General features: G+C 40.2%; 1 protein-coding gene across 3 annotated transcripts in view; it reads right to left on the bottom strand.

Annotated features, from left to right (window-relative positions):
• Nucleotides 1-5,962: 5,962 nt before the first annotated feature.
• Nucleotides 5,963-20,511, bottom strand: part of epb41l5 (erythrocyte membrane protein band 4.1 like 5) — a 43,776-nt gene continuing 29,227 nt past the window's right edge. The window contains exons 17-26 of one of the 3 annotated variants that reach the window (XM_037789315.1): nucleotides 20,263-20,414; nucleotides 19,697-19,794; nucleotides 19,370-19,504; nucleotides 19,172-19,239; nucleotides 18,255-18,377; nucleotides 16,649-16,730; nucleotides 16,159-16,239; nucleotides 15,542-15,604; nucleotides 15,137-15,273; nucleotides 5,963-6,125 (exon numbers count right to left, since the gene is read on the bottom strand). In XM_037789315.1, the coding sequence (XP_037645243.1) occupies nucleotides 5,978-6,125; nucleotides 15,137-15,273; nucleotides 15,542-15,604; nucleotides 16,159-16,239; nucleotides 16,649-16,730; nucleotides 18,255-18,377; nucleotides 19,172-19,239; nucleotides 19,370-19,504; nucleotides 19,697-19,794; nucleotides 20,263-20,414 (1,087 nt within the window). In that variant the 3' untranslated portion in view covers nucleotides 5,963-5,977. Of the gene's footprint in view, nucleotides 6,126-13,283; nucleotides 14,623-15,136; nucleotides 15,274-15,541; nucleotides 15,605-16,158; nucleotides 16,240-16,648; nucleotides 16,731-18,254; nucleotides 18,378-19,171; nucleotides 19,240-19,369; nucleotides 19,505-19,696; nucleotides 19,795-20,262; nucleotides 20,415-20,511 lie in introns of those variants that run through there. The other 2 variants (XM_037789316.1, XM_037789317.1) reach the window with 2 other exon arrangements.

The following is a 20,511-nucleotide window of genomic DNA, read 5'->3' as shown; positions in this document are numbered from 1 at the left end:
ACTGGGGCATCGGAAACACAAAAACAAACACATGACAAGGACAACAACACGGTCTTCAAAACAAAAACAAGCAAACTCCACACGTCTACTTCCTCTTTGTGCTGAACCATCAAAACACAACACACAAACCAAAGTTTAGATTGACCCATCCTCCATCAGTCTGTGTTTCTCTTCATGGATCTAATGATTAATATCCTCTGCTCCTCTTTTTCTATGAAGATTTTCATTGAACTGCAACATAAATGTTTGGCGACAATGTAAACACGTGTGTTTATAGAAATTTGTGTGTACGAGGATGAGTGGACAATAACCCTTTGGAAGACTTTCCATTTCCTGTTCTCAAATCCAGAGTCTGTCTGTTGCCAGTTTGCGCTCCCACACAGCCAGGTGTCACATATTGGGTTTGATTAGACTTCTGTTCAGGTTGAAGTTGGGTGGAGCTCTGCTGGAAATCAAGAGGTCACCAAAATCCATATATACTAATAAAAACTATGTAATTTGTGAGACAATATTTCATTAATTCTTTCACTGTGAACATTCAAATTGATTTTGGACATATGCAAAACTTTATGAACTGGAAAATGGGTACAAACGTACAAAATAATGTGTGATGTGATATTTTGTGATCTATGGACAGCAATATTAACTCTATTATTCAGCTTGTGATTATCCATCTATCCATTATCCGTAAACGCTCATCCTATTCAGGGTCGCAGGGAGCTCATGATTATTCTTGGTAAATTCCACATCCTCAAATCATCGTTTGATTGTTGAACTCAAGCAATATGGCACCTTACTCGAAAATGTTAAGAACAAAATAAGCTGCAAAGACTTTCAATATTTTAAAAGAAATACAACTTTAAATGAACAGACTTTGGACTCCAACATTCTGACACTAAAACGGCCTTTTTCAGACCAACACATCAGGAGAAAATTACCTTTTGTTCGAGACCTTTCTTTGTCTCAGCAACACACTCTCACGCCCTAGCTAAGTCTTAAATATCTAATGTTGGCAAAAGACAATATAAATACATTATGCAAATACAACCCAATCACATTCATTCATCCACACAAGGTTCACAACACTTCCAAAAGAGGAGGGGGGATGGGGAGGAGAGGTAAACACGCCATGACCACCCCCACTTCGGAGACTGGAAGATACCATTTCAAACTATTGGCGGAGCTTGTAATGTGTCATCTTTGTTATAAAGCATCTCTGTTAACGCTGAACAAAAACTAAAGTAGCCTATTGGACAAATTGAGATTTAGACCTGATGGTGGTAGATGTAAAGTCCAGGAACACCAAAGTTAATGTCTGTACAAAATTGAATTGCGATAGGCTACTTTGCCATTAATATAAAAAAAATACCCCTATCTTATGACTAATATTATCATAGAACATATCTTTATTTGCTTCCAAAAACACTCTTACTGTAAAATGACCAGAACTTGTGGAGCGCGATTAACTTCTTATGCAGCCTACACAATTGCAACAGTCACAACTTGTTATTTTCTCTCATGGTCATTCACTTCATTTTCACACTTTTATCTGAACCACTGATGTTTCCAGTGAACCAACACTAAGTCTGTCTTTTAATGAGCTGTTGCTGCACGATGAACCCTTAAGCTTCGTAACATTGTTATATTTTAAGATAAAACTGAGTCAAAAAATATAAATATAATGTGCTGTTGTCTGGGCAGATGGTGTCTTTATGGCACACTGACAGAGAGAGACCCTTCTGTATTTAGGCCTGCAGACTGACAGAATTACACTTCGCTAATTAACTTGAATAAGGCAGCTTGACACTCTACCAGGAAAGTGATGCACCGCTACCAGTCAGTGTGTGTGGTTGTGTGTTAAGGGATGGAGAGATGAGGAAAAAGAGTGATAGAAGTGACATGCTAATGAGTAACTAATCATTACTTTCAGTTTGATTCAGTGGAATAATGACGTCTTCAGTTAAGCAAATGTGACCCATTCTGTCATCTGAGATATTCTGAGTGTGTGTTTGCAGCATTTGCGTGGACAGTATGTGTGTCCATAGGCTCGTGCATCTTTCCCTTTTGAGTTAATTGACACTGTGCACAGACTGCAGTCGCCCGTCTCAATAATGGTTGTTATGGAAACGGCGTTTGGTGTGACAGATGCGTTTGTGGCAGATCAGGATGCGGCAAACCACGAGGGACACACATGGATTTGGATGAAGCGCCGGCAAATAGATAGCTGAACAATACAAAGCATAAGAACACAATACAAAATCAGCACAATGGACACAGTGGATGAACACATTCATAGAATAAAAAGGGATTACTAAATGCCAACAAACTGGTATGAATATTTCAATCTGCATTATTATTCCACCTGATTAAAGACACAGACTTAAATAAGGGAAAATATTATGAATCATATCATTCCCATGTGCAATTAAAAAAGGTTTCTCCTGTGTTATTCTAATCACTTTGGGAAGGTAAGCTGCAAACCTGTCGCCTAAAAATGGCGTTCCCATACAACTAAACTGTATTCTCTATGACGTTTCAAGGGAAACATATATTCTCCTGGATTACGGTCATAGTTTGAAACACGTGGTTATCATTGTTAATTAAACAAAACAAAAAGGCAACAAAACTTCTTGGTTAGGTTTAGGAAAACATCACAGTTTGGCTTAAAATAAGTTTGTACGTAACTTAAAATAAGTCAACGTGGACTTTTGGCTTCACTCAGGGCACGAACTGTGGCCTTTTGGGTTACAGTCTCGTGTTTGTCTGACTATCCACCACCCCAATCTTTCGTACGTGGACTTACGCGGACTTTGATCAAAAACATAGTTGTGCAGCTCGGTCTCAATAAATGGCGTATGAAAGACATGGCAATTTGTAAGTAATTTTGTGTGCAATAGCAATGCTGTTCTTGCTTTTTGGTTTTCCTACTTATATTACATGGTTTACGGACGTATTTTACTTAGTTTACATACTTACATACTTTAAGCCCAATTATGACGTTTTCCCTAAACCCCAAAAAAGTGGTTTTGTTGCCTAAACCTAACTACGGCAGTTACCGAAACATAACATAACCCGGACCATTTCACGGTAATGACGTGGTGGGAAATGACATGCGTAAAGCCTAAAATGTGTTATCATGACACGCAGAATGTCCTGCTATTTATACGTCTTCCCATGAGATCAGGTTGATTTGTGATTCGTCAAAAACAAATGTAATCCGAGAGAAAATACATTTCCCTTTGAAACGTAACTGACAATGCAGTTTTGTTATATGGGAACATAATTTTTAGGAGACAGGGCTGAGCGGAGATGTGTAAATATAAACAAGGTTGTAGCCGAGTTAAACTGCTTTAAACTCTGTAAATGTGGCAATAAAGAAGTTTAATGGAACTTTTCCTGATTGATGTCAGTCTTTCTGTTAAACCACTGATTTAAACAGAAAGAATATAAACTCAGGACTTACTCAATAATGGATTCTGGTAGCTAATGAATTAAATGTCAAGATGGAAAAGCTAAAGAGTTCAAAGGCTTAAAGCAACACAACCACAGGAGCTTTAATGTCCTACAGAGCCGAGCGACCAGCAGACAGAGATGACATGCGGATCGTCAACAAACATTTTGGCCGCAGCTCGTTTTGGAAAATTGGCTGCAGCTGCGTTTTCATGGTTGTTGTCTGTTTCTGTGCTTCCTTGTGTCCTTTGATTCTCTGCCCACGTTTGATTGGGCCAGACAGGTTCGGTCCAGGTTTGCCTGGCCTGATTTCTCCTAATTGCTTTGGGCATGATCTGGTCAGGTTTCACTTTACTCTGCAGGTTTTTTTCTTTCTTTTGTTAACAGTATGAATGTGACCCCCTGGACCCTGCCAGCACATTCAGTGACATTGGAGGAGCTTGTTAGTCTGCTCTGGGTTACACAGTTGACACAAAATCAAAATGTTTTGGCTTAATAGTCGCTGCTGTGGCTCAGGCTTTGATCAGGTTTAAACAGAGTCCAGGTCCACATGAAGCCACATTCATGGGGCCCAAAGAAACTACTACTACCCAAGTGATTCACCTCATTAAAAATGATTCTGTTTCGCAAATCAACTGGACAATAAAGTTCATTATTCCAATCCGGTCTCACGAGAAGGTGTATAAATACTACGGACATTACACGGACATTCTGCGTGTCATGAGTACGCATTTTAGCTTTTTTGCATGTCATTTGTACGCCACTTTCTGCGTGTCATTTGTTTCGTCACGCAAACATCTGCAGTTAGGTTTAGGCAAGACAACCACTTAGTGAGGTTAAGGGAAAACATCATTGTTGCGCTTAAAATATGTAAAACACGTACAGAAACAATGTAACACAACTCCAGAAAACACGAAAAAAAATTTCATTAACGTTTCTTACAACGGTCTCGAACCAAGTCTCCTGGTTAAAGGGCTGCTGTTTGTTGGACCCGTCAACCATAAGTCTAATTCTTACTGTAGCATTTATACACCGATGCGTTTACATTGCAGTCAGTACAGGATACATGGCGTACAAATGACATGCAGAAATCAAGAAAGGCGTTTTTGTTTTTTTAAGATAATTTTTTGGACATTTTTTTCCTTTATTAGATAGTGACAGTGATAATGACAGATGTGAAAGGGGGAGCGAGAGAGAGTACAGCATGTAGCCAAGGGCCGCGGGTCGGATTTGAAACCAATCCACTGCGGTAAGGACTGAGTTGGTACGTGGGACGCCTGTGAAAGCCGTTCTTATTGCACGCTAAACGCCTTGCGCATTATCGTTCAATTTTGTACGAACTGGCTGCAACTCATTATCATCTTTCAAACATGTTTACTTCTTTACTAATGTTGCTGGGAGATCTTTGCTGTTGTTTTCTGACATTGTTCATTAAATTATTCATTAATTCATAAAACAATGGACAAAAATATGACTTAAAAGCCCCAAAATTATGATTAATTATACAGCATTCACCTGTTTGTGGTACGCTGGTCTACTACAGTTCCCTGTGAAAACAAAACAAATTTAAAATCTGTTGTTATTACTGCCCCACTGTTAGTGCACACTGAAGACTTGAAGATGTCAATGTGGTTCAGTGATTATTCAAGGAGATGGCCTAACGAGGGGAAAATGTGGTAATCTGGCCGTCATCATTTGATACAGTGTGACATCAGTCCAATACTTTCACCAGGTGTGCCGCGACTAATGAGAGCTGAGAGGGAGAGCTTATTGGTCGCTGCCTGAGAGAGAAAGCTAGTGAGTATTAGAAAGGAAGAGACACCTGCTCCCAGTGTGTGTGTGTGTGTGTGCGTGCGTGCGTGTGTGTGTGTGTGTGTGTGTGAGAAATGATAGGAGTGATATGAACGAGCATGCAACATCACCTACCGTATGTGTGTGTATTCCAGCGTGTGCAGACACTCCTGTAGACTTGGTGCCAGGTGTTTGTGCGTGCATGTGTGTGTGTGTGTGTGTGTGTGTGTGTGTGTGTGTGTGTGTGGTTGTGTGTGTGTCTGTGTGTCTGGTCTGGCTTGGTGGGTAGATGTGCTGTCCCATCGGCATGTGGGATGATTGGCAGCGCCCGTTTGGGAGTCGTTGATAACACACAAGAGGGCGACCGCCACAGATGAGCTCTGTCAAGCTGTCTGCCCGTCAGACGCCCACACACACTCACACACACACACACTCTCTCACACACACACACACACACACTCCTTCTCTCTGTCTCCTTCACACAAGTCAAGTCACGTTTATTTAGAGAGCACATTTAAAAAAACAACAAATGCTGACCAAAGAGATTAAACACACAAAACACAGGAATTATCCAATAAAAACATCAGATATAAATAAGAGAATATCAGTAAATTAATAAAAGAATATCTTGATGCTCATCATCATCTTCATGATGATAATTAAGACACTAAAGAAAAGAGATGGGTCTTTAGACAGGTATTAAAGGTATCAACGAAGGGGGAAGATGTTATAGGCTTTATTCACGGAAGACATTTTGACTTGTCACGGTAGGAAAAGCACAGGTGTAAATAATGAAATGAGTGATGGCTGAAATCCATTTAGCCGTTTTGATTGCAGGTTCCTGGTATCTGCATGCTGGATCACTGTCACTCTCACCGGAACACCTGAACAGAGCAGAGCCATAGTTACTGTTGTTAGTAACACCTGTGCTTTTCCTACTATGACAAGTCAAAATCTCTGCTGTGAAAAAGGCCTGCTGTTAGTGGCAAACTGTTCCACAGTTTGGGGCCAACAACTGGAAATCACCTTTGAATTTTAACTGGATACGTGGAGTGCAAAGCAGTGATTGATCTGACCATTTGCAAACGGCGCATTCAGAAGCTTTGTACACCAAACATCCTCCCAACCTCCCAAATGCTACTTCCCTCTTTGCCTCTCATTATCCACATAGCCACCATTGTTTGACCAATGCTGTTGTGTGTCTTGTGTTAATAAACAGAAGATATCAGTGCCTCAAAAACCTCAAGTTTCGATGACAAAAGATGTTACCAACCGGGCCAATAGCAGCACTGATGTCATTCTTCCACTTTAACCTAAAACTCAGCTGCAAAACACAGACAATGTGAACACAGCTGCCAAAGCATTGAAGCAGCACTCCCCTTTGCCATTCTCAATAGCTGTATTGAAATATACTCCTCCAAATGTCAGCCTAGTCTTTTCAAGCCGTCCACAAACAAGTGACAGAGATTTCCTGACACATCAGAAGATCCATATGAATGAGACGGTCTCTGCCTGCAGAGGAGGAGGAGAGGGCTGTTGTTGCTGTTATCAGTATGCCAGGTTCAATGGCTGGCCACAGGCAGGGCTGACAGGTGTGTGTGTGTGTGTGTGTGTGTGTGTGCGTGTGTGCGTGTGTGTGTGTTTGTGTGTGTGTGTGTGTGTAGAGAGGATACTGTGGGGATTTTAGGCCTGTGAGAAGTATGTGTTTGAAAGCAGAGATATTCTGTGTGTTAAACACAAAGAGTCAAAGCAAGAGTCACTGTGTGTATTGCACCTTATTATATTTTCCTTATATATGCTTCACTTGGGGTCTATTTTTTTCTATTTTCTTAACCATGACCATGATCTTTCCCTTACCCAAGTAATCAGTTTATGTTTCTTTAACTTGACCAAACACTAAATGATTCTCTTGGCGGCAGTGGAACAAGTTATAACATATATACATATGATGCCATAAAGCTGATATGGCAAATGTGTTATCAAACAGTTCCCTATATTTACACATCCAGCAGACATGGAGCAACATTAGCTTTCATTTGGAGTTGTGTTCCTGGCCACCAGATACTTGTAAGTCCAACATTCACTCTCCTTTTAGCTCTGTTTTGGTCTCCACCAACTCCATGGTAAATGGACTTTCATTTCTATAGCACTTTTCTAGTCTTCTGACCACTCAAAGTGCTTTACACTACACGTCAATACACACACACACACACACATTTATACACTGATGGCTGAGGCTGCCATACAAGGTGCCAACCTGCCCATCAGGATCTAATATAAATACTCATTCACACACCGATGGCTCAGCCTTCGGGAGCAATATCGAGTGCAGTATCTTGCCCAAGGACACTCCAACATGCGAACCGGAGAAGCCGGGGATCGAACTGCCGATCTTCGGATTAGTGGACGACCCGCTCTACCGCTTGACCTCTGCGCCTTTAGCACCCATTAGCTACACACTAACTTAGTCTGCTGTGTAGAGCTGGGAAGGTAGCATACAGTGGGTTTATGAACAGTATGTCATATAAGTTCATCAGGTGAGCTGGCAGAAATCGACTTACTCTAAACCTCTGAATGATCCAAATACTCACAATAAACAGAAGATTTCATCTAGTTTTATACAGAGGATGGAACAACAATATACAATGTGTGTGTACGTGTGTATTGTGTGTGTGTGTACAACCTCACCTGGCACACAAACACACACACACACATACAAATGCATATAGTGCACACTTACTGACACAATGCAGCCCTTTAGGGATCAATTACCGCTCACTGGCGTCTTTATCATCTGAAAGCTTTGACTATGAATACCTCCCCACACCGACCAGACACACACACACACACACACACACGTATACACACACGCCGAGGCTATAAACCCATTCTGATAGTTGAGATGTATAAGCTTCTTTTCAAAATGCCCTGTCAGAGAACGCTATCTCCTGCTACAGCTCGCCAAACAGACACAATAGCCTTTATTGTAATGACTGACAGAGAGGATCTCGTGTGTGTGTGTTTGTGTGTGTGTGAGACAGAGAGAGAGAGATAGAGAGAGACAGAGAGAGAGAGAGAGACAGAGAGAGACTGTCTTTTCATTGTTTACCTGTTGAATTTTCAAGACCTCTCGATACACCTGAGACTTGAGGGGTGTACCATGAAGCGAGTTCTTTGCCTGAACTGGCTCGATGAAAGCCTGAAGCCCCAGTCAGAGATAACGGCTACCATGATGGTGGTTATCAACCGTCTCTGTTAACCCAGGATTTCTTCCTCAGGCTCTTTGTGTGTTCCCATAAAAGGCATCATTTGGAGCGTCATTTGACTCTTCTACTGCACAAAAATGGACCGATCGAGTGCCGTCTACTTCAGCCTATCAAGAGAAAGATTACAACTTGTGTAAATTTGTAAGTTAATATATTTATTTGACCACTCTCAACGCCTATTGACGAGTCAAACAAACACTTTGCACTTGCATTTATACAGCAGCTTTCTAGTCTTTTGACCACTCAAAGCGCTTTACACTACATGTCAGCATTCACCCATTCACACACACATTCATACACTGATGACAGAGGCTGCCATGCAAGATGCCAACCTGCCCATCAGGATCTAAGTGTGATACGAGGCATCCCACACACCCACACAAAGAGCAGTATCTTTACTTCTCCTTTTCCTCTTCCTCGTCCAGATGCTCCACCATTTGTTCACGTTTTGCTGGAGGAAACTTGTCATCATGGTCAGTTTATCCTGCAGCAACAGGAAACATCACCAGGACCTGACAGTCAGAACAGAGAAAGCGATGGAGACAGATGCGAGGGCAGGTGTAGAGTACGTTTCACCAACATCTGGATTTTACCCAGAATGTGAAAACGTATTTTAATTAGGAACACAAAAAAACCCTGCTTGATACAGGTGTCAGGTCCAATCCCAGGTCTGAGACTTAATGGGTAAGTCTAACTAAGCAATGCTGACTAAAAATGTTCCTACTTAACGTGTGTTCAGACAGAAAGAGAAGCAAATTTGACCACCAGTCCATGTTTATCCACCCCAAACAACCAATGTCAACAAAGCACAGAGAAGCTCGGATTAACACACACACAAAGGGAAAGTGACTTCATTCTCTGCTCAGGTAGACATTACTCCTCTATATCTTTACTTAGACAATATTGATTGACACTATATTATTGCTCTGAATATTGTTTAAAGAATCTTTAAACTTTCATTTAATGAATCCCTCTCAAAATGAAACCTAACAGCTGGTCAATAAAACTATAAACAAGGCTGATAAACAATACTGATATCCACCTTCAAAGAGTATTAACAATTAAGAGAGGACGTAATGTTTGCTTTAGTGGGATCTGAACTGGTGACATCAGGGTACGGGCCTCGAGCCAAATCTCCATGAATCCACCCGGAGCTTTGAGCATGCTTAAGCAATCATGACCTGGCATAAGGTCCATGTACGTAATCAATTATTCATTTGGAAGGTGGGGGAACATCGGCCCATCTGCTGAGGGGAGCAGTCCTGGCTGAGTTATTGAGCTGTGTGCTGTCTGCCGTTTACTAACGGTCCAGCTATGTATCGCTCTGTAGCGCGGACCAGTCGCAGTCAATCAGTTTCAAATCACTGCGGTTTGAAATGTGAACCAATATGGCAACTGACAAATAACAGCAGAGTCTTTGCTTTTTTATTCTGGGACTGATTGAAGATTTTTCTAACATGTTGCAGGCAGATGATGTGTTTTGTTCTTGTTGATGGAGCAGCTGAAGAGATGACGGACAGTTCATTTATTAAAAAAAAGTAGCTTAAACTGGCTCGTACAAGCCTTACTGGTTATTTGTTCACCCCTTCTAATACCAATCCACTCTCACGAATAACTGCTGTGACCTGCTGCAGACATTGAATCTGATTAACAGACCTCCCTGAGCAAATGAGACACTAATCTTGAACCTGGAGATATTAGACTGTGATTTATAGACCCGGCAAAGAATATCCAGGAGGGAAATATTCACTGAAATCCTGTTTAAGTCTCTGGTTGGGTTTGTATGGATTTTTTATTATAATATATCAGATAAGAAAATGATAATTCCATATATTGATAATAAAAGATCCACTTCTGCTGAGCCGGCACACTCACTCTGGAGCTCTACTACACTTAGAGGTCAGCATAATGCATTGTGGTACTCTATATAGGTTACTTTATCTAACCAGAAGATAAACTATAGGGTGCTGTAACTTAAGATTTCAGTCCTGGTTGATCAAGAATTTGTAGTTGAGAGAAAACAATGGACTTGTGCTCAGAGTTTAGCAGTCTGGAGTCTTTTTTGTTGATACATGAGCATAGAAATATTATAGAAAAGTTCTATTTTTACGTACATGAGCTTCAAGTTTTGAGAATTGTGTGCATAGTTAAATTTTGTGTGTGTATACAACGGAGAAAATCTGTATACAGAATTTGTCTTCCGGGAATGCCACCCAAACACCATTGTGTTACCTCATTTGACTATATATAGTGACTTAACAGAAATTTATTTAAATGAAAATCTTCGAGATTGCCTCTTTAAAGAGATCTGATTCATTCAGCACGATAGTTTGTACCTAAATAAATGAGCAAACACATCCTGTAACAGTTAAATATTAAACATTTTAACAGAATGTGTGTTTACAATGTGTTGCAGTCTCATAATATATTGGGTAATGTTGCACCTTGATTATTAAAGTAAAATACAATCAACAGTGCCATCTTTAAAGGGTATTTGTTCAGCTTGTTCATATTCAACTAGCTTCTTGGAAGAGCCTATACTTTCATAAAGTCCCAACTCTTTTAATGCCTTACAGCTTAGATATTAGCAGTATTGAATGAAGTGCATATATTTGCAGCCGTAAAGGAGATCTGACATGGAGTGAAAAAAATCAGCTGATCAACTTTACTCTACAAAAATGGTAAAAATGGTACTTTGCTGCCATCCAGTGGTGAACTGACTAACACACATTAAAGACTGTTACCAGCTGGATGAATTTGTTTACAGCTCAGAGACAAACAGCTACAACACTGAGATAGTTCGTCCCCTAAGTAGGCTGTAGAGTGAAAATGTCCTTAGTTAAAAAGCCTCGATCGGTTAGTTTTTTTGTTTTTTTTTACTGTGTGACTTTGGTGAATCCAAACTAAACAAAGTCACACACGTAAAAAAACATTTTGAATACACAGGCTTCTGCTGAGTCAGTTGTTAATTCTACATTTCTGATACAGATACAAGAGCTTTACTTCTCACAGAGTAAGTGAATTTAAACAGGACTGAAAAATCTGATTATTATTATTTTTTTGTTCCAGGTCATTGTTTCATAGCTGGTTTAGCAAAAAAAAAGAAATCACATCTGGTCCATCTGGACAGTAAATCAGATTGTTGAATAAATCCAACCTCCTTTGCAAGCAAATCATTTCAACAATAAAATGAATGAACAACAAGTGAATCCTACTGTAGCAAAGCTTTACTGAATCATGATCAGGTATTCCAGAAAAAAAGTTCATATAAAATTGCATCTGAGACGTCACAATCTGTGTTGTTCCAGTCAGTTTGATCGGTAATATGTTTCCAACTTTTACTGTAATTAGAAAACACCTCAATGCAGAAATCTTCTCTGTGTGTCGCAACATTACTGCCAACATCATTCTCAAAAAAATATATATAAATCTACTTCATATCTACAGCCAGCTGATGCCATTATACTGACAACACATTAGAACTGTACGCTACAACACTTTTGGACAACATGTAATATTTGAACACTGAGTAGTAGCATAAATAACTGTCGCGGCTAAGAAGATGTTGAAAAACAGTCAGCTTCCCTTGTTTAAGACAGATAATGAATAAACTACAGATATAGCTTAAATGAGGATCCAGACTTAGTTATGTACGGGATAATTACAGTAGATAAAAAGTGTATCTTTTAAGAGTCAATGTGATATACTTCATTAATAACTCAATTCCACATGTACGTATAAAATCAGCTTTTAAGATATTTCACAGGTTTTCCTCCAGTTATGAACTATATCAGCAATTGAGAATTTAACAAGTGGTAAAGGTTTTCATAATGTGGCATCTCCAGCGATCTCCAATGAGACTATTTGAATACATTCATCTCCATAAGGCAGAGTCGTAGCTACAGCGTGTTAACACCAGGAGCCATGTTCAATAACAGGGTCAGATTACTGTCTAAAAGGAATTCAGATATCCAGTTAGGTAATCCAAAAACTGGGATCACAGTTAAATTTAAAAGGTTTCAACAGCAACTGAGCCGCCGCTTGTATTTACATCGACAATTAAAGACGTTAAAATTATTGTGAGTGAAACATTGTCACAGGTAGAGGCCGTGATTTCAACTGAAAACAAAGTGTAGAATCACATTTTAGACAACATTTTAAAACATAATCTTCAACTTAAAGGGATAGTTTGGGTGTTTTGAAGTGGGGTTGTATGAGATACTTATCCAATGTCAGTGTATTACCTACAGTAGATGACAGTCAGCACGCCTGCAGCTTGGAGAAACAGACAGGAGTACTGACAAAGGAGCAAAGCAATGTACTGCTGTGGATGGGGCCGTCAGCAAATCCTATTTAGCCACCTAAAAGAAAGCCCCCCCTAAAAAAATCGATATCGTTTAAATGTATGCTATATTTAGAATATTTTCTCAACTTTACCTTGCTGTCAGACAGCCTTTTTCAACGGGAAAGTGAAGCTATTGTATCCATCTATGCTCTTGCCAAAGCAACCAGACTCAATTGAAAAAAAATAGTTTTTTTTTGTGAATCCAAACTAACCAAAATCGCACAATAACACAAACAAACAAATCGAGGCAGCGGTACACCAGCAACTCCCGTGAATTACTGTTTTTTTTCCAAAGGAGTTCGGTTGCTTTGGCAAGAGCATAGATAATGGCTTCACTTCCCCATATTCTAAATATAGCATACACTTAAACTGATATTGATTTTATTTAGGTGAGCCTTTTTTTAAGGTGGCTGAAATACGTTTTTCTGCCGGCCCCGTCCAAAGCAGAACATTGCTTTGTTTCCGTGCTGGTGCTCCTGTCTATTTCTCCAAACTGGGGGCGTGCCGACCGTCATCCACTGCAGGTAGTAACACTGGCTATGGATAAGTACCTCATACAACCCCACTTCAAAACACCCAAACTATCCCTTTAAAGTCATAAGGGTACACAAAGGAGCAGATCATCGAGGGTCCAAAAAGAGACAGAGAACTAACTTTCATTATGTTCAATCCCTCAAAATGTGTGAATTTCAAAGTATTGCAATGAGCAAATTGAAACATTGAAAAAGACAAAAAAAAACAGGATAATAAAAACATCAAAGTGGTCATCTCTATCCCAAAAAAAAATTATTTTAAGGTCCAGTGTTGCAAAAGTAATCCAGTGAAGTTTTCATATCCAGTGGCTGCCAACAGACGAGTTTCACATGTAGTATTGACTGGGTTTAAAAAAGGTTTGTAGTGTGCTACAAGGACAGTATCATATCCACACTTCATCTCGTAAAGAGTCCAGGCGTTTTTTATCTCTTAGAATCCACATATCGAGTCACTGTCTTTCTTTTTTTTTTAATAGATTTCTCTTTTTAGTCCTTCATCCAGTGTACTTCAGCACAGCAGCGCTACATGCTGTGTGATCTGTGCGTGTACAGAAGAGCTCAGAGTAGCAGGGATCCAGTGGTGTGAATAACCAGGAATAAAACAGCATGATTAAAAAAAAAAAAAGGGGGAGGAAAGTAGCGCTAAAAGACACAACCTACCCTTTGAGTCATAAGCCTCATGCTTTTAACGTACCTACAGTGTCATGAGATTTTGTGCGTCAGTCCCAACACCAGACTTTCCATCACTTGTCATCTACAAGGAGATGGTGCTACTTATGAGAGACTGAGGTTTGGTTGACTGGATGGATTAACACAGGTCACTAACAGTGAACTCATACAGGAGATTCACAAGTTAGGTGTTCTTAAGAGGTTAATACTTGAGCTACATGTTTAACTGTTTTACAAAAACTAGGCTTTGTGTTGTGTTATCACAAAAAACTGTCATCATATTCCTATTATTTTCCTGTGTTAGTTCAGTTTGTTTAAAATTGTGTGTTGTGGTGTTTGTAAGCTGCCTCTTCCCTGGTTCCAGTTTCCTCTTTTAGCCCTCCGTGTTCAGCACATCTCCAGCTTGCTTGTGTACGGATGGGTGAGGGGGTCGAGGGGGGTGAGGTGGGAAAGTAGTCAGGGAGACGAAGGTTGTGCTGGCTGCTCCTCGTTTCTCCATCAGAGCTCAGTGGTCAGGAGACCTCTGGGTTTGGCTCCATTCTCCGAGGCTGGCTGCTGACCCACAGTGCTGTGGGACAGAACGACTGCGTCAGAGATGGAGACTACTTTGCTGGTAAAAGCATTAAACATACACTTTCATGTTGACTGAGAAGTTATGAGCATGTCGGTCCTGAAAAATAATACTACTCTAAAAAGAATGAATCCCATCGCTGCATTCATTCAACATGTGAAAATACTATGATCAGGAACAGAGAGAAACTTTGACCAGTGGTGGATGAAGTGCTCAGAAAGTAGCAATACCTTCGTGTAAAAAAGACTCGGTTACAAGTAAGTACAAGTCATACATTCAAAATCTTACTTAAGTAAAAGTACAAAAGCTGTGTTTTACAGACAGAAACAAGGTTGAAGAAGCCTAAAAGTGAGCTCTTAATTTCTCAAAGTAGCCAGACCAAGCAAGAATCAAACTCTTCATTGTTGGGATTTCAGCCAAAGAAGGGAGACATTTTCCTGCTCGACCAGCAGAGGTCAGCATACTACCAAGCTTGCTTTAAAAACAAGCTTTGAATCTCAAAGAGTTTTACCTGCTGGAGATGGTGTTACGTGTGTGAGCGAGGTGGGGGAGGACTGGGGTGAGAGCTGCTCCCCCATCTGCGGGGAGAAGAGGGTTGACCTTAGCGGGGTCAAGGTCGAGCAGGCCGTTAGTAAAGACGCCGGGAGGCTGCATTAGAAGGGGATGAGGGAGAAGGAAGGAAGGTCATTCTCTACGTAGCTTCTACATCAGCCAAAGTGAACAGCAACTATGCAGGTGGAAAATTAAACACTGAGCCTTGTGTCACCAGTTTCAGGACAATGGATAAAACAGTTAAATACACAAGAAAACATTTTGAAACATTTCAGAAGAACCTGTAGGGGGAAGACAAAAGAGCCAGATAGACAGCTGAACAGGAGAAAAGTTAGACGAGTAAATACAGAGATTTATGACTCACAGCGGTTGTAGGAATGATCCAGCGAGGTGTGATGAGAGGTTTGGGCTGCTGCACTGGTGGGAACTGAAAGACCATCAGAATAATGTTGTCACACTATATTGACCATTTAAATTTATAGTGGTGCATTCAACCACCTCTGATCACTGATACAGGTTTACTTCAATAGATCCCTGCTAACCCACAGAACTATGTTACATCAAAATACCAAATTAAGTTTCCTTTTCAGTTCAGTTTCTCTCACATTTCTTTCTCCCATCATGTGAATGACAATCTGTTGTGAATATTTATCATCACTAACATTTAATTAAATCCTAGCTCTAATAGAAATGCCAGTACACTAAAGCCTGTTAGTGTTGGAACCATGAAGACATGGGTTTATCCTTTCTGAATGAGGGTGAATAAGTGATGTATTGTTGCAGTCCAGCTGGGTGGTTAGATTGTGTTAGTCTTTAGTCAAAGATCGGAGGTTTCCTCCCTGCAATGGCAAATCTTTCCTTCCTAGTATTCTCAAATAAGTCAATAAATCCTGTCCTTTCAAAAAGATGCTTACACAAATATATTTTTCAGGAATTGATTAAATTAAGGAGTTCTACTCATACGGTAAGACTGAGACATACCATAGGAGTTGGATCTGTGAAATCAATCAGGTTGTCAGACAGTGGGGCGGTGTGTTGCAGGTCAACTTCCTCTGCTTTAACCTGCAGGATGACACAAACACACCACAACACAACATATAAACAAAGAAATCTCCACAAATCCTGTATTAGACAATGTGTTTACATCAACACGACACATACAGTAGATCAAAGAGGCGCCATACAAGCAGCATGCATAGAGTACATCTTTAATAAAGTGGCAATAGACAAGTTTTGTGCTTTAACTTATCATTATAAAGTAAATGTTGATTGCACAATGTAATGTAAAGAATAACAACACCATCTGCGTTTAGATTGGTTCAGGAATGTAGATCATCTGGTATAGTCACCTTTCAGTCCATCTTTAATAATAAAGTGTGTACCCTTTATGTGAGTCAGATCAAATGGATAATAGAATGTAAAATGGACCTGTACCCTCATAACATGTAATAAATGAAATGTTATGAGTTACCTTTGGTGCCATGCCTTCGCTGGCAGATTCAGAGGGCATCTTAGGAACAGAGGGGTTCACATCTTCAGCGAGCCGCTCGGCACTGATGAACGGAAAAATTAATGAGCAAAGGACAGAGAATTTCAAGTTTCCTCACAGAAACATTAACAGAAATGTATTTCAAGTTCTTCATCCTTGAGTGAAATAAAAACATTTTTCTTTGGTACATTTTTCTTGTTCATATGATTTTAGAAACCCCTTTATTATCGGATCCTATCATGCAGCCCAAGGTGATGTCTTCAAATTACATGGTTCAATAGACCAAAACCCTAACGTACTTTTACACTGGTATTAAACATAGAAAAGCTTGCTAGATTAACAAGTTAAATTATTAATGGACTTTATTGATATTCTGTGATTGACAAATTGATGAATCAATGTATTGTTTCAGCCCACATGAGTCTACGTTCTCCAGACTGTAGAAGATAAACAGCCAGGATAGTTGCGAGCGTTTACTGCATCAATGAGCCCGAGGCCAAACAGCCTTTGTGAATTGTCCGTTCAAGCGTCTGCGTGTGTGTCTGTATTTTTGTGTCACCCTTCTGTAAACACCAATTGAGCAGAGACGCCAGCAGTATCCAGGCAGAACTCTAGTCATGTGACTCAACACACCCAGACACACACACAAACAAACACACACACACACACACACACATAGATGCATGCACACTGCTTAAACATGCCAACAGATGTCAGCAAAGACCACTAAGAACAAGCAACACCTTTATCTCTGATGGATTATTGTGAATTGTGTATTATATTTGTTTTATTTCCTGTTAGGGGGAAAGCAGGCCTATATAGAGTTATACAGTAAAGATACAGGAACTGAGCAGTAAAGTTGACGACACTGAAAGAAAAATAGGTTGGCAATGTACTTTTAACTATTGTTTATCCTCTGTTATTCATTCATTCTTAAAATCTGAATGGTCTGAAGAGCCTGTTCTTTCTTCCTACTGTCAAGGTCCTGACAGCTGAAGTTGGTCAAGTGAACATGATCATTACATAAGGTGTGTTTAAAGTCATCGGCACAGTGACCTATATCAATTTACGGCATCCTAATTTGGGCAGTATAATAATTAATCAATTCCAAACTTCTATATGATTTAAATAATAATACGCAAAGATTATTTAGAGCTGCATCGATTAATCGTTCAGTTATCAACTATTAAATTAATCACCAACTATTCTGATATTCGATTCATCTGTTTGTGTAATTATTTAAGAAAAAAAAAGTAAAGATTCTCTGATTCCAGCTTCTTCACTGGGAATATTTTCTAGTTTCTCTACTCTTCTATTACAGTAAACTGAATATCTTTGAGTTATGGACAAAACAAGACATTTTACAACTTAAAGTTAGATAAAAGAGAGGAGAAAAACAGATATGTGTGTCTCCCTCCTCTCAGAAGGATTAGGAATCTGCAGCTACTGCCAAAGATTCCCTCCTCCACTGATCTATTGTACCGGTTTCTCTTGTCTTCTACAGCTACAGTGGGAATAATGAATACATGTATACAGAATTTACCTGGTAGACAAATTACAGTGTGCAGTTTTTACTTTACTGACTGACCTGGCCCCTGCTGATGTGACCATCGAGGATTGCTTGAGCAGCTCCCAGGACTCTTGGATGTCGGGGCGACTGCTGACGGTCAGAGACGAGTTACTGCCCAGTCGTCCGGTACGCACTTTCAACCTGGAAACAGACGGTACATGTTCTTGATTTGTGCCAGGGATTTTGTGTTTTACTTAATGTGCAATTCCTGCATAAAATATTCAAAGAAAAGAAAAAAACGTGGCCCTCAAGATGAGATCAAATCACTACTTTTACACTGAGTATTATATCCTCACAATAATAAACAAATATAACATGATTCAAGTTTTGAATGGGGTACAGGAAAGGAAGGCATGGAGAAAATAGATGACATTTAAAATGGATTTTGATAAATTAGAACAGGAAAATATATATTATATATACTGTTTCAAACAGAAATCTAATGTGGCTCATTCTCCGCCTACCATCCCGAGCCGCTGTCTGCCTCTGATACAGCGACAGGGATTTGCGTGACAATCTGTGGAGCCTTGCTTGTAAGAATGAGCTGCAGGTGATGTAATGTTTTCTGAGCTACGCTAATAATCCTCATGAATATTCAAGTAGTTGATCAGCTCCAGCAGCAGCAGGGAGAGCTAAGATTGGCTTAGACAATGTGTTGACAGTTGGCATGAGTCAGGAAGATGGAGGAGGAGGAAAAGGAGGGAGAAGGCCCAATTTCAAGACAATGGAGCACGAGTGACAATGGCTTCTCTCCTGTCCATGTGAGCTCTGTACTGACTGACTGTAACGTTTAAAAAGGATGCTGAAAGAACTAAATAGACAAGACTTGGCAGAAACACATTCATTGTTTTCTTTATAATTTCTAACACTTGGAAGTTTAGTCTAATATCACATTTATAAATAAAATAATGAGTTATTGCAGTGTGCGGTCATACCTGGCAGAGGCTTCCTGCAAGTTACAGTTCTTATCTCCAACAACGACGACGTAGTCCTCCAAAGATCCCTACACAGACGAACAGAGAGAGTAATGATTTTAGTTAACAATAATAACAGTTCTAGACATGTTCATTGGCCTTTTATACCTTTCAAAGTACAATCACAATGGATGGAGTTTTGTGGTGTGTGTTCCTCACCTTGAGGGCAGCAGCCTCGGCTTGTGCTTTCAGGATGTTGCTCTTCAGACCCACTGGGGTGCACAGTGGAGTGACTACTGGACTACTGCCGGTACTGCTCAGACCACACTTCTCTGTGATCTTCACCACATCCTCCTGTTTGAGCAGGGTCGAATGGGACACACAAACCCCATACAAAAAAAGAGAGAAAAATCGGGTTATTTCTTCTGAACATACTAATTACTCTATACTGGGGCTTAGACCTAATACAACGTGTTACTAGTCTTAATCTAGGTTTTTTTAGGTCCTGGGGTAAAAGTACAAAATACTATATGAACAAACACCCACCTGATTGTTCATGGCCATATTGACATTGATGTTATTTCTTGGAGTACCGAGATGCGGACTGCCCTCCAACTCCAGCTGCTTCAGACGAGCTGCTGCTTCTGCAAAGACACAACGTAAAAAACATTGAACTTAAACTTTATTTTAGTCGTCACATACATTACATATATGAAATTTGACCTCTGCATTTAATCCATCCTAAGCATGCAGGTGGACATGAAATACCTTGCCTATTACTGACTGGAAAGATCTCATAGCATAAAACCGTAGAGCAATCATTAATTGCAAAGGGGCGTTTCCTCTCCTCATCCCTCTGTGTGTACAAATGTAGACGCACACTGGAGCGTTTCGAGGCTGATGCCTCCATGCACTGTCTCTCTGGCTTCGCGCCTGTGTGTAATGCAGCCACTGGTCAAATCTATATTGTAAAATCAATTGCTTAGTATTTAAGGAAACCTTAACTTAAGGGGTTTTGTGCAACCTCATTTCTGAGTAACAACATTTCTCATATAATTTTCGTTGTCACACTGAGTTCACTTTGTGGGTTGCTAGGTTTTCTGTAGCCTCACCAGCGAGGCAGAGAGGATCTTCCCCGGTGACACTGGGCGTGGCGTAGGCATTGCTTGGTCCGGCCTCGTCTGTAGCCGTCACCGCGGGAACGACAGGAGCCCTGAGGACGTCATCAATGCACGTCTCCATCAGGTCAGCAACCATGGGCATACTAGAGACAGAAAGAAGGAGAAGAGGATGTAAAAGAAGCAGCAGATCAAGATGAAGGTTTAAAGATAATCATGTTTATATATAAAGAGAGAGGAGAT

The sequence above is a fragment of the Sebastes umbrosus genome, chromosome 13 (genome assembly GCF_015220745.1).
Source record: "Sebastes umbrosus isolate fSebUmb1 chromosome 13, fSebUmb1.pri, whole genome shotgun sequence".
Classification (NCBI taxonomy): Eukaryota; Metazoa; Chordata; class Actinopteri; order Perciformes; family Sebastidae; genus Sebastes; species Sebastes umbrosus.
Note: the sequence above shows the minus strand (reverse complement) of the source record. Positions and strands in the feature narration are given on the sequence as shown.